At 39.2% G+C, this 14,528-nt stretch overlaps 2 protein-coding genes across 2 annotated transcripts in view; both read right to left on the bottom strand.

The window, feature by feature from the left end:
- DHRSX (dehydrogenase/reductase X-linked) overlaps positions 1-4,310 on the bottom strand; it is a 186,357-nt gene extending 182,047 nt beyond the window's left edge. Inside the window, exon 1 of the mRNA XM_074535706.1 lies at positions 4,203-4,310. Within this exon, the coding sequence (XP_074391807.1) occupies positions 4,203-4,302 (100 nt within the window). The 5' untranslated portion in view covers positions 4,303-4,310. The remainder of the gene's footprint in view (positions 1-4,202) is intronic.
- Positions 1-14,528, bottom strand: part of ZBED1 (zinc finger BED-type containing 1) — a 54,258-nt gene that overhangs the window by 33,812 nt on the left and 5,918 nt on the right. The window lies entirely within an intron of this gene.

The raw sequence follows: 14,528 nt of genomic DNA, 5'->3' as shown, positions 1-14,528 counted from the left end.
CTTCCCAGCTCTTTTGTAGGCCTTCTTTAGGTACTGGAAAGTGCTATAAGGTTTCCCCAGAGCTTTCTCTTCCCCAGGCTGAACAACCCCAACATTCTCATCCTGTCTTCATAGGAGAAGTACTTTTCAACACCTTTAAAAAAAAAAAAAGGAAGAAGAAGTGGAGAGGTGTTTATGATCTAATATCCTTCCTAATAACCACAGTAACCTGAATCTTCTAGAGAAAATTAGCATTTATCTCTTCCCTGGTGTAAATCATTCTAGCCCACTTTCCCAATTTGCCTGATGGTGAAGTATTGCTAAGCAACACCACACTTGCAGGTCAGCTGTCACTTCATAACTACGCCAATGTCAATTTTTTTAAGGCCCACACTACATATTTTTCAAAGATTATGTTGCCATTTAAGAGCATTTAAAAGTACTTAGCTAATCTTCCTACTGTAATACTAGCTCTTGCTTAGTCTAAAGCTGCGTTGCTATGGATGAATATTGCTTGCAGTGTCTAAATATTTGGAAGTAAAACCAGCCATTTTCTTCAGTGGTATAATGAAGTGTGGTATAAGATCAAGCCTGATTTTAATTATAAGTTGTCCTTTCTCTTACTCTGCCTGCCTTCCCTGTTTTTCATGCCAACAGCAACTGTTTAATTTGACTTGAAGGAAGCTAAACAGTTAGCCTCAAGTAGCAGATGAATCATTCTAATATCTGATAACTTTTCCAAATAAAGGCCTCTCTCTCCAGGAGCAAATGTCAGTCTCCATCACTTAACAAGCTTATCTGAGCCCATGAAGTGAGCAGGGACATGCTCACACTGCAAAGCTAATGGTGGGGTTTTCAGTGTGTTGCCAAACTGCTGAGCAGTACAGTGACATTGCCGACTTCCAGACAAAGTTCAGCACTCAGCCTGTGCCTGAGCAAGCGCTGAAAAGTAACAGGTATAGGACAAATTGCAAAAGTTCCAAACCACACAACCCCCAAAAGTGTAAGTGCTCCTCAGTGGGCCTCCACTGGTGCTGGGGCATCTCCTGCTCCTGCTCTGCTCAGGTGCTCCAGGGGTGCCCTATCCCTGGGAAGCCCTAGCACGGCCCTTACAGTTTGATCCAGGCACTCACTGACTTCAGAGTGCCAGCTAAACATGGGCTTTCATAGAACTAAGCACTTGGATACAGCACAGAGACCTTTTTAATGCCAAGTATCTCATTAAATTGTCACCTTCCTTGCAAGCAGCACTGGGAGTAGCAAGAACAAGCATGGGAGATGAAATTCTCCGGCGACCTGTGCTGGTAAACCAGGACTTCCAGAGCCAAGTGCTCAGGGCTGTGAGTTGAAGCAGGGCTTGGCTTGCACCCAAGCCCCAGGAGCCCAGGGGAGCCAAGCAGAGCCATGGAGCAGGCTCTCCTTATGCCCTGGTGGCAGGTTTGCTGGGCAGCATCTCCCTCTGGAGGCTCTCCCCAGATCCTGCTCCCATCAGCAGCCCCAGCTGGGCAGGAGGGTCCATCCCAAAGCACCATCTCAATGTGAGGCCTGGGTGAACCTGACTTCTCTTGGTGCATTTTAGCAGGTGTCTGGCTCAAAATAGCATCTTCAGACTAAAAGAGCATTCTGTAAAATTAGCATTTCAGGAATTGTTTTTCTAATCTGTTACTGAGTCTGGGAACCTTTCAGGATGGTAAAATGCTACTTTTTTCTCCAATCCTGATCATTAGACACACACTTTTCCTAAAAGTATGGGGAGGCTAATGGGTCAGATGAAATTATAAAGTCAAAGTTGATGATTCTAAGAACAGAATCTAATCAAACACAAACATGACAGTTGTCATCACTGTCATAGTATTTACCACAATTTGCTGTTAAATTATCCATGTGTTTTCACCAACACAGAGGTTAGTCATTCAAGTCATTTTAATTATATGTTTGTATTGCTGTCTCATTTTTTATTTGTTTGGATTTCTTGTTTATTGGATCTTTGATGGGATCCATATATACTGAGGTTTCTCTGCTCTGAAGCTACATTTGGATTATCAACACCTTCAAAAACTCAAAGCTGATCCTAAGAAAATTGAAAAGATGGAGCCAGAGTTTTCAGAGAGATCCAGTGACTCCAGTAAACCTCTTCAGAGCCCCAGGATCTCCCTCTTCAGAGGGACAGCAATATGCTGCCTGATTTTTTTGATGGAAAAGACAGAACACTCACATGCATTCAGCATGATAAAGACTGAAAGTGAAAAATTTCTATCCAGCTTCTAAAATGTCAAGCAAAATGTCAGGTAGCACTGTAATAAAAAAGGAACATCTAGCATAAAACAGGAGTGCTCTGATTAGCACATTGCTTTCTAATGAATGTCACACATTCAGCAAAACCACTGGGCTTCAGAAGTAATGAAGTAGTGATTGGATAAAAAAATCACAGAGGCTCACCAGTAACTCCCAGAAAAGCTCTTTTATGAAGTGAATCTTTATTTGGCTACTTTGTAATTGGACACATCTTAGGATCAAATTCTCTCATCAAAGGGTAGATATTAAGACCTCACTAAGGCAGTGGATCTTTATGGATCTAAGAAGAAAAGTTGGCATTCATTGGTGTTCCTCTAGGGAGAAGGGAGAGTAAAAAAAAAAAAAGTTTTAATTCATGGTGTTCAGCTGATGGAGAATGGCAGAGCTTTGCAGAGATGGTGATCCAAGGTAATTAAATTAGATAATGGAGGCTTCTCTTGCTGCCACTCAAGACAGAAAATCCAAGGAAGAATGGCCATCCAAAAAATAATCATTTATGAATCCCACAAAATAGGTCCAGTGGAATAGACCCCTATACATTAAAAGAAATGAACCTGAACTAAATCCTGCACAGCAAAATTTGTCTTGCAAATGGGGAAAGTGAAATTTGCAGAACACATCCTTGATTTTTTTAATCAACTATTATTACCACCCTGCAACCCGAGGGAAGTCTACTATCATGTTAACACAAGACAAAGGATGCTTCTGGCCAAAGGAATCTGTAGTGAAGGCAGACCACTCATGAGATGTGAAATAAACTACGCCTTGCAATTTTTTTTTTTCACCCATCTCACTGCAAATGGTCCCAACTCCTGCCACCTGCCACCTTTAACGCAGTGCTCCAGTAAGCTGCTTGTCAATGTTAGTACAAGTGTTTACTGTACCAAAATCAGTCTTCTCTTTTTCAACACAGTGCTTTGAGAGACACAATCTAGAATGTTTTATTGCCCTCTAGACATTTTACAATATATAGCAATTTTTTTTCTCCCCAGAGTGATGTGGCATTATCTGCTTTGATTTTGTACTTTTAAATTCATGTGTGCTGCTCCTCATTTGCTCATACTTCAGAAATTCAAAGATATCTTTTTCTACCATTTGTATCAGTAATTAACCATAGCTAAACAGGCAATTTACTGAGTGGCAATGGTGGGATTCCTAGCTTCAATATATTAAAGAATTGCATCCTTTGTCCCCTACACATTTATTGTTATTTACTGATTTATTGTCTCTTTAGCTAGCTACACAGGTGTTTTTCTTCAGCTGTTTCTCAACTGGTTACAAATATCCAAAATTCTTTACAGAGGATCAGACCATAATTCTGACCTAAGGATCATGTGTAGGTCTTTTTACATGTGTTTTTAATAATTGATAGAATTTGTATGCAGTTCTGTTGATACATGATTATCCCACTTCCTTTTGACAGCCTCCGTAAACATCCCATTTGAATTCTCAATATTTTGGTGTATATTGCTATCCTTTTACTGTCCATTTTATTGGAATGCCTAAAAATCCTGACATTTTTTGGAATCAGCTTCCTTTGAAGTTCAACAGGATGTAAACACCTACTGTCTTTTGCATCTTTTCACAGTTGCACCCACAAAATACTGTGCATTTAAAATATAAAAATAATCACCTGGCAGAATAACAGCAACCCAGAGGGCCAAGTATATAACTGCTTAATAGATCAGAGCTATGGACTCATAAATAACAGAACTGTAGAATTATCTATATCTAAAATGACACAAATTCTCAAATTATAAAACCACAACATTTGAACAGTTTAGTATTTTCCTTATACTAGCCATAATTAAACTAGATTTTACAGCTATTGCTATGCACTTCTAGAATTAAAAAATACTATCAAGTTGTTGCTAAAAAATATTATCTGGATGTTGCTAGATAAAGAAGAGTCATCAAATTCAAAATACCCACGATGGAGAGCTTCAGTTGCTGGTACACAAGCTGCCCAAATGTCATGAGACTGAGTTTACAGATGCAGTTTCTGGACTCCACCAATGATTGCTTCATACAGGTGAAAATCCTACAAAACACAGGGAAAATCACTTTTGTGGATTCAATCCTAACCAACATTGTGGAGTAAGCTTGGAGGTAGATAGAGGCTGAAGCACTTAAAGTTGGAGCTTCTGGAAAGATCTGCAGCTTCCAAAAGACATCCATATTTTTCTGGCAGCTGTGTGTGACCGGTATCACTGCTAAACAACAGCTGGAGCACATCAGGAGAGCTTCTAGACTGCACTCTGTGCTGCTTAAAGAGAAGACCTCTCACACTCACTGGGAGATCTGTGTGTGATGTGATCCAAGGTCTGCAAAATGGCAAAAACCAGCAGTCTCATTTTAAACACATGCTCTTGATCCAAATCAAAACACTAATGTAAATGCTTTCCATTAATCCCATGCCCTGGTAGTTAAGTCCTTCTATTACAAGTTTGCAATGCTGTTGCTGTGTCATGGTGCTGGTTCATGACACATTTTATCTTCGGTAAATAAAATAAAATTAAGACTTAGAAAAAATATTGCTTGATAGTGGGTCAGATGAGTACCCTGAAAGTGCAATTTAGCTTTCTGGGATTTTGGTTTAAAATAAGTTTTTTCCTATAATAAGCAAAGCAGGAACCTTTGCAACTGAACTCAAATATTTCAAAGACCCTGAGAAGGCTGTGTCAGTAAGGAATTGACACCTGTAGATAAACAGAGATGGGGAAGGCGAGAGAAAGGAAGCCAAACCCAGCCAAGCCAAGCTAAGCCAACCCAAGAAATGGAAGGCAAAGCAAGGCAAAGCAAGGCCAGAGAAAGCATATCATAGATTGTTGTGAATTCAGTGAGGTTTATTATCTCAACACGTTTGGTATCACAAAGCTGCCAGTGCAAGATAACTTTCAGATCTGTCAGGCAGCTGTGTTACAAGCCTTGCCTGCTCATGTCCGGGATTCAGCTGGGCTGCAGCCAGAGCTCCTACTTCAGTGTCCTTAGAGGAAGAAGGTAGGCATGTTGCTAAAGCCATATAATCTCAAAATTCCCTGGGGCCAAATGTAGATCTGATCAGGAAGAGAAAGGGGCTCAGGAGTGTCCATTTCCATATGTCCTGTTGTCACCCCATTTCTCCTCACAGAGAAAAGCAAGGCAATCTTCCCAAGAATATTTCTGGGATTCACATTCTCTGAAAATCAGAGAATGATCAAAACAATTCTTGTCTCATGTGCTGTGCCTGTGTTTGTGCAAAAGTAGAATACAATACAGAAATTGTTTACCCAAAGTGATGTTGTTTTGTTTCCCTGGCCTATCAGGGCCAAGCGTGTGTGTGTGCTGGGACTGACAGCTGACAATCATGAAAGGCTGTGCAGTGGAGTGCAGTTGAGTGTTTAGCAGATTCAGTTCAGATGTAATGTAATAGAATGTAATATAGTATAGAATAATATAGTATAACAAAGTAATGAATTAACCTTCTGATATGATGGAGTCCTCCTCATCATTCCTCCTTTGTCAGGGGCAAAAATATCCACTGTATCCTAGCACTCCTGCATGCCCTTAAGGTGCACTCTGAATCTCTAGATTTGCTGCCTCCTTGAAACAGCGCTCTCTGTGCAATGTTCTTTTGCCTCCCAACAGTCTTCTCCCTTTCTTCCATGCATCTCCCCTGCTCCCAGACTTCAATACTGCAGTGGATACCCTACTGCATCACTTTTTCACTGGTGGAAATATCAATTAAAAATATTTGAAAATATTTGTTATTTTCAACAGCAACAAATGAGTTGTCATAGAAAAGTATAGAAATAAAAGTTAAAAATCCTCAGAGTATTTATTAACTCTTCACATTAAAAGCAAACCTTGGTTAGATGCTATAAGCCAGATTTTGCAATTCAGAGTCTAATAATCTCCAAAAGACTGATGTTAGAGAATGTACACGCAACGTACAAGCATGAAGATTTTCCATGTCATATGCTTCTGTATGTTTCCACCTATATTTTTGTACAAATAATGAATGCATAAGAGGCTGATTTCCCCACAAAACACAAAAATTAAAATGCTTGCTGTAAAAATGCAGACAAACAAGTTTAGCCAGGAGATAGCTCTAGTTTAGGATGGATTAATTTGTTCATCATTATTCTTTATAAACTTTGCAGGAAGCCTGACAGATAAAAACTGGTCCAAGATCTGTATTTTTATTGTCAGTGATGCTTGTGCAAAATCAAAAAATATATATGTCTTGGCACGACAGTAATGCACCAATAGCCCAAGGCTGTTCCTTTTCTACACAGATTTCAGTGTGAAAATTGTAGGAAAACCAAAATAATTTTCAAGCTGCTAGAGGGTACTGTCAACTGTGAAAAACAGAAAGACAACTATAAACATAATTATTCAAGTGCACCCTCTGAACTAACAGGGAGAGTTTGAAAGGCTAGCAGAGAATTTTTAAAAGTGCTAAGCAAGACAGATAGATAGTAAATTATTATGGTGGTTTCCTCCTTTGCAAATACTTTTACAAAAGAGATATTAAGCAGATTGATTTGGTTCTCAGCAGAATGCATGTGGAGGGCAAGACCTGATGGCAGTTTTTAACTCCATTTCTTCAGCATCTCTATGTCATCAGCATGTTAGATGTTTTGCATATCAGTACCTTCTAAACAAATTTGCTTGGGATCAAACTCTAAGTATAGATTAAGACTTAATTGGAAAATCTAGAGGACTGAAGAATGAATATTTAGTTCTTATGCATGTAAATGAAGAGGTCCTATTCAGAGTATTTTTCCTTTTGTAACTTGAAAGAGAAGATTCCCAAAGGATCACTTGAGTGCTGTCCCTGGTCTGTGAGCCCTTTCAAAAAGCACATGCCCTGGAAGGAAAAGGCACCCATTGCTGTGGTGGCACCTGTTACTGCAGCTGCTGCTGCTCTTCCAGGTGCATGGCAAAAGAGGGCAGTGGAGCACTGCACATTTCAACAGATTAAACTAATGATCCCTGCAGGTCTTTTCTCTACATTTCTTTGCTGCAAAGATTATTACAATACCTAGAAAAGCAATCATGTTGTACTAATAACATCCGGACAATTTAAACAGAACATCTCTTTTGTTTCCACTGAAAATGGCATTTCTCTCCTAGGGAGACTTATAATCGATTGACTGAAATTTCATTACTTCCAAATCTCCAGTCACAGGAGGTATTGCATTTTCACCCACTAACGGGATTCTCCAGGTTGGTTTCTTTTGCATTATCTCTTTCACATGCTTTCCAGGGAAGTTTGCCTGTAACACATCTCTCCAAGTTTAAAACAGCCAAGTCATCTCATGAAATGGGTTTGGTTTCTATTTCTGTGTCCCTAACAAGACACCATGTTTGTTTTAGCCAATGTACCATGGACAGTCATTGCTTATGCTGGGTTCTTTCTTAATTTATTAGGCAGTTCTACCTTCTGAATCTTTCCTAAGTGTTTCTAGATTTTGTCTGCACCACATCCATTTCAAAATGTGTTCGTTCATGCAACTTTAAACATTTAGCAATTCACTTCAAAATGTGATTGTTCATGCAACTTTAAACATTCAGCAATGTCATTTGCTGTTCCCATATTTAACAAAAGAGCTTGAAGGTCAAAGGTATCTTCAAACATTTCTAGTTTTATGCTGTAATATAACCAAATCTGCAGTTTGGGGTTGCTTTGGTTTTTCTGTTGGAGTCTAGAATGATGCTTCCTTTTGTTGAAAGTGGCAGTTCCCACTTCAGTGTAAGTTGACATATATTATATGTTGTTAAAAATAATGACATATTATTTAAGGGGAATGGTCACAGTAAAGAACCCTGCCCTCTCTACCAAACAACCCTCTCTCATCTTGTCAAAAACAGCCTTTAGTCTTCCTTTAAAATGACAAAGGTTTACAGAGTCAATATATTCCTTGGGATGGCAGTGCTCTAACCAGATTTATTAGCAAAGCTCTTTACCATTATAAGCCAAACTGGTACTCAAATATCATTCATTACAAAATCTCACTTTTTATTTAATGGCTATAACATGTCAGCACTGTCTTCAATGTTCCTTTGATGCAAAAAGGGGATATGGCAAGATAAACTTTGATGTGCCACATCCAACCTGAAGTTTGAATTATTTATAAATGTTTGGAAAATTACATAAAATTATAGTGTATGATATGCAATCCATTACCACTACATACTCAGATCAAAACACAGTAATCACCAACATTATTATCTTGTTTCAGAGCAGTGTCAAGGGCAGCTCACTGGACTGGGATTTGCTACTGGTCCAAGTAGCAAATTAAGGAAGTGCCCCAGCGTCCTCAGCCTCAGTTTCCTCTCCTTTAGCAGTGGGACCAACACCCATCTTTTCTGTAAAGTGTTTGGACATCATGGAGTATGTAGTTTTTGTATTTACAGTATAGAGGCCAGATATTATTTCTGTTATTACAGTTTTTGTTCTATTTTTACAGGGATATTGTATTATTGCTACTGCTACAGTCTTCTGCCTCCAGGGTGCTGAGTCTTGAGCAAACTCAAATGCAGGCTGGTCAAAGTCGACTGCTGTTTACATTTGAAAAATATTTCAGAAGTGTGAGACCATCCTTTCCACACCAGTGCACTTCAACATACAGAAAAATCAATAATTTTCTCTACGACTGACTAGGCTTTTTCCAGTAGGTCTTGCACACTTAAAAAGGCATAAACCACCCTCAAATATAAACAGAAAAAACTTGCAATAGTGCTAACTGCGCAAAAGTAAAATATTTTTGTGAGATGTTTACAGAAATACTTTCATGCTTTGGTTAACTCCCTGAGACAGAAAACCTTTCTTAAAGGAAGAAATATTGTTTAGTCTCTAGTTTTATTTATTATTTTTGTCCTTAACTAAGTAATAAAGCAATATTTTAGGATGGATTAATTTGTTCATCATTATTCTTTATAAACTTTGCAGGAAGCCTGACGGATAAAAATTGTATTTTATTTATTGTATTTTAGATTTCAAGGATTCTAAAACTAACACTTCCTTTCTCCTCTCCTTAATCATTCCTGATTTCCTGATACAGGTTTCTGTACACATATGTCTTTAGATAGCTTTTTAATATAAAAACTATAGATTAAGATTTTATTGTTTGCATTTTATATCAGATTATAAAATTTATATAAAGATAGATAGATAGATAGATAGATAGATACATAGATACATAGATACATAGATACACATACAAAAACCTAAGAGCTGAGCCGTTCAAGTCAAGTGAAAATCAAGTGACTTTCCAAATCTCAGTGTTGGTTATAACACCACAAGAGTTTCTATGGTGTTACAGCACCAAAATAAGGGCATTCCACACATGAAAGCTGAGGATTCCCTAGAAAGAGAGAATCCTTTACCCAAGGTGCTGAGTAGAAAAGGAGACACCATCTTGACCAGAGATAAAGCCCACCCAGAAAGTTAATTCAGAAGTGCCTTTAATTTGCAAAGGGGTTTATTTCCATTCTCTCTCCTGTTGGTATAAGTGTAATGAAAGGCCAGAGAAACCTCACACTGTCAAGATTTCCAGGAGCTGCTTTTGCAAGCCAAACCAAGTGGTTTCACCCTTCATTTCTGGGGCACCGACCCAGCTCATAAACTGCATAACAAATTGTAATAAACTGTGACCTAAAGTTAAGCAAAACAAGGAAATCAAAATGAGTTTGGTGGTAATAGGCAAATGAAGTGACCACTTGCAATTCAAGCATCACTGGTAATAAATGTGTGCACATATGTGTGTTTGTATAGCATCTCTTTTAATTCCTGATAATAAATCCTCCTGGTGCAAACTTTAATGTAACAGATATTACACAGAACACTTTGAAAACCAGAACCATTATAATTGGTAAAAAAGAAACCAGCAAAATGCAGATAAGAAGGATTTACAAGTGGGTTTAAATTTTTAAAAAAATGACTTTTTACACATAGGAAAAAACAAAATTAAGCTTTCCTTAGCAAGGACCATTATTCAAAGGACAAATTATTCTGGTCCACAAGTACCATCTGCTACTATTACAGCAAGGGAATGAAAAATGTAGTCACTTTCTGCTTTGAAAGTGCTTATTCTCCTCTCTCGTGACACTCAGAGGTGATGATAATTTTGCATTTTTCAGTCTGTCCCCTATCAGGGCACAAAACCTGCTGCCTACACAGGAGCAAGGAAATCCAGCCCAGGTTTCTAGCAGAACACCTCTGGTGGGAGGAGGATGAGTCTGATAGGTGGCTATAGGGCTGCATGTTAGGATAAAAAAGCATGAGGAGATTGTGTTGGAACTGAAATCAAGCAGTAGAACCATCCAGCCAGTTATAAAAGCAACATTACACTCTTACAACAAAAGAGCTCTGCAACTACCTACTAACTGAAATGGTAAGAGAAAAATAAACATATTTCATAGTCTATGCAACTGCTCCACTCATACAAATGTAGGTCAAAAAGAAATGAAGTTACAGTTCTAGTGCAGAAATCACAGGACTATAAAAGAAAGGTTATTCACAAGCTTAACTCAAACAACAGCTATCTTAAAAATGGGAAATGAAGAAATGCATTTTACGACACAGACCAAAATGTTATTTAATTGAGTATCCAATAACAGATAGCTACATGCTCATGCTGGGTCACAACATCATGTTGCTTGGTAAGGCACATCACACTAAACATTGTATTGTGCATCTGAACTTGTTTTCCAGACTGCATCAGAGTGACTGCCACAATACAGCATGGCCTGAGGTCACAGCTCTGCAGTCCCACTCCTTGCCAGATGCTGGAGATCCTCTGTCAGGGTCGACTCTTCTGTCTTCAAAGTGCCTCTCCACATGTGAAATGTACCTGGGAAATGCCATTCCCCAGAGGATTTGCCTGACATCCATCCATCCATCCATCCATCCATCCATCCATCCATCCATCCATCCATCCATCCATCCATTTATACTAATCTTTTTCAACTAAATTAATCTTTTCTTCCAGCTACTAGCAAGCCATCCCGCAGAACTTTTCCCACCCCACACGGCACAGCTATCACTGGTACATCCCATCCAGGATGCTGCCTTTCAGTGAAACCCTCCTTGCTGAATTTCAGGAGGCTTTAAGTTATTTTTACAGTTATCACATCAGCCATTTCATCTTTTTAGTCATCCAGATGACCACAGTGTCTACAAGAAATCTAGATGCCCAGCTGACATTCATAAATTAGTAGCAGAATATCCATAAGCTTCTCCAAGAGTGACTCCATTTTGGTTCATACAGAGGCTCTCAGGAGTGCTGATTCGTTCACTTTCTTTCATGAACTCTGCTGAACCAAAGGCACACATTACACAGCTATATTTTCCAACCGACTATCATGAACATTTATATTTCCTGAGATAACAGTTTGCCTTTTAATTTAGCAGCATTTTGTATAGAAGACACATTACACATTAATAGATGTTACTAGTTTTAAGTTTTGTGTATTATATCAATCATTGCCAAATCAACTCAAAAAAGGTACCTGGCTACACAGGCTGAAGAGTGACAAAGGTGGCTGGATGTCATCCTAGCTGCATGCCTTACTTGGTTGCTACTTTCTGCAGCCTGAAGAAGGACTCCAATTGTTTATTAATGCCTATATGTATCCTCAGAACCAACGCCTGTGCTAACAGAAATTGGCACCACTCCACTGAAGTCAGCTGAATGTTTGTAACAAATGAACAGCTCCTCCACAGCAAGCAAAATTCTGGTTTCCTTTATGTATCATCCCACATGCCCATAGCATTTTGCCTTGGTGATTAAAAGAGAATGACTCACAATAGTGGCTGCAGTGTCTTCCAAGCCAGTCCCCGCTTCTGTTGTGCTCTACCCTCCTTCCAGCTGACCTTGTTTGTGTGGCCAAAAGTAAGAGAAGGACCCCTTGGCTCATAATAAAGATAATACTATTTCATAAAACCATTACATGTTTATCCTTGGAATTCACAGCACTTCCAACATGCAGACTCCAAACTAAAGGAATTTGGTGTCAATATCTTGTTCCTGGGACAAGAACAGTCAAAACATTTCATTCCTAAAGTCAGCAGCAGGTTCACAGAAGTCTGGAATAAATAGATTACATATTCTATCTATTCACCTGAATACTGTATAAAATTTTAAAAAGGGAATTGTCATGTGAATTTAATATACGATACAGAACCTTACTGCTTCATACATAATTTCCTTTTAGAACTAAGAGAGCTTTCCTGAACTCAAGTAAAAAGCAAGTTTTCTCTTCCACTTTCAATTTAAAATCTCTCCAGGCTTGTAAGCCCACATGAGAGAAAAAATTAACGTCACTTCAGAATTCTCAAAAATAGCAGTTTATGCATTCAAATATGTAAGTTTTTTTCCTAGGCTCAAAATGTTTTCATCATTTTTTGATACATCTCAAGCAAAAAAATAACAACTGAGGTATAGAAATGTGGCATTTTGTGTGTTTAATAAGGTGGGGGATAGCAGTGAGCCTGTATACTAACAGGAGAATCACTGTTTAAACCCCTGACAACAGATGCACTGCAGCTCTCATTTATCTTGGATTTGCACTGAAAATAATTACTCTTGATAGCTCCGTCTTGTAAATTTGGAGTACATTTCACCATACACTTACGTGTATGATGAAATGTCAGAATAAAGGGGACCCACTCTCACCTTGTGCAGCTTCCCTGAGTCTGCCCACCATCCAGACAGGTACCACAGCACAGCTCCGAGCGCTGAGGAAAAGGCTTTTCTGCCTGGGAAGAAAAGGTTCAATGGCCTTTTGCATTAAGTGCCTTTTTCTCTAGTTAGCAATCTGCTTTCCACCTAAATATAAGCTGTGAGTAGCCTAGGTATGAGATGACAGGTTTGATGTTGAAGCATGCCATTCCCATGAGATTGCTTTTTTCGTCAAAGCCACAGTTCACATTTTAGCCAGGCAGTATCTGAAAATCCTACAGTACCAACTACCTGTATAGCCATGACAGCTATGTGACAGGCTTTGTACAGCTGAAGATAAACATAAAGATAAAAACTGGACGAGATTACAGAAAAAATTACACTACACAAGGGTATGACCAGCATGATTATACTATAGTCAGAGCGACGTAACTGAATTAATTTCTAGCTCCTAGAAATGTGCTGGAGTTCCCACAGAGGTGTAAGAATTAAGCAGGCTATAAGTATATTGCAATTTTTGTCTTCAACCTTCAGGCCACTGTGATCTGTGAAGGCTTCACCCTCCACATATGAGCACAGTGATCATCCTGCTCTAGTGGCGCACTGCCAGGTTCCACTTCAGCTCCACATCTCACCATATCCAGGAGTATAGTATAGGATAGGAACTGTAGATGTAAAATGTAAGGATGATTAAGATTACTGGGAACTCTCTTCTGGAGAGGAGCCACATTTTCCTTAGTCTTCCTTTTATAACCCAGGTATGTAGGTATGTACCTATAGAAGGGGTTTTTGTTGCCCTCAATGTCCCCATCCAGATTTAATTCTCTCAGGGCTTTACCTTCCCTAACCCTATCCCCAGTTGCTTGGGCAATCTCACTGTATTCCTCTCAAGCTGTCTATCCTTGCTTCCATCCTCTGTAGGCTTCCTTTTTGTGTCTGAGTTTGTCCAGAGGCTCCTTGTTCATCCACATAGGCCACGTGGCATTTTTGCCAGCCTTCTTTTTTGGGATACATTATTCTTGGCCTTGGAAGAGGCAATCCTTGGGTATCAACCAGTTGTATTGGGCCCCAATACAGGGCTTCATCCCACAGGGCTTCATCCCACAGGACCCTACCCAGCAGATCCCTGAGGAGGTCAAGGTCAGCTCTCCTGACAGGCAGGGTAGAGAGCTTGCTGTGCTCCCTCCTCACTGACCTAAGGATCCTAAACTTCACTGTTTCATGGTCACTGCAGCCAAGCTGAATTATGCTGTATCAGTCACTAGAAACACATGCTGATGTCCTTCTGTGTGCTCAGTGTCTCCCTTTTATCTTCACTGATACCAAGGCTTCATTAAACTCCCAGTTATTGTACCTCTTAAGCCAGAATGGTGTTGCAGTGGAAAATAAAAACAAGTCATTAGAATGGAGATTAGTGGCAAAAGCCCATTTATATACACATATCTCACAAGGGAGGTGATGATAGCATGTTCAGGAGTGCATTAATCATAAGAGCTATATAAGAAACCTGCACTGCAGGTTACCTAACTATGTCACATACAGTGTCCATGAAGAAGACAACTTAATGAAGACCTTGTTTCGTTT

This window comes from Zonotrichia albicollis, chromosome 2, assembly GCF_047830755.1.
Source record: "Zonotrichia albicollis isolate bZonAlb1 chromosome 2, bZonAlb1.hap1, whole genome shotgun sequence".
NCBI lineage: Eukaryota > Metazoa > Chordata > Aves > Passeriformes > Passerellidae > Zonotrichia > Zonotrichia albicollis.
The sequence above is the reverse complement of the archived record's forward strand: the minus strand, read 5'-3'. Positions and strand labels throughout refer to the sequence as shown.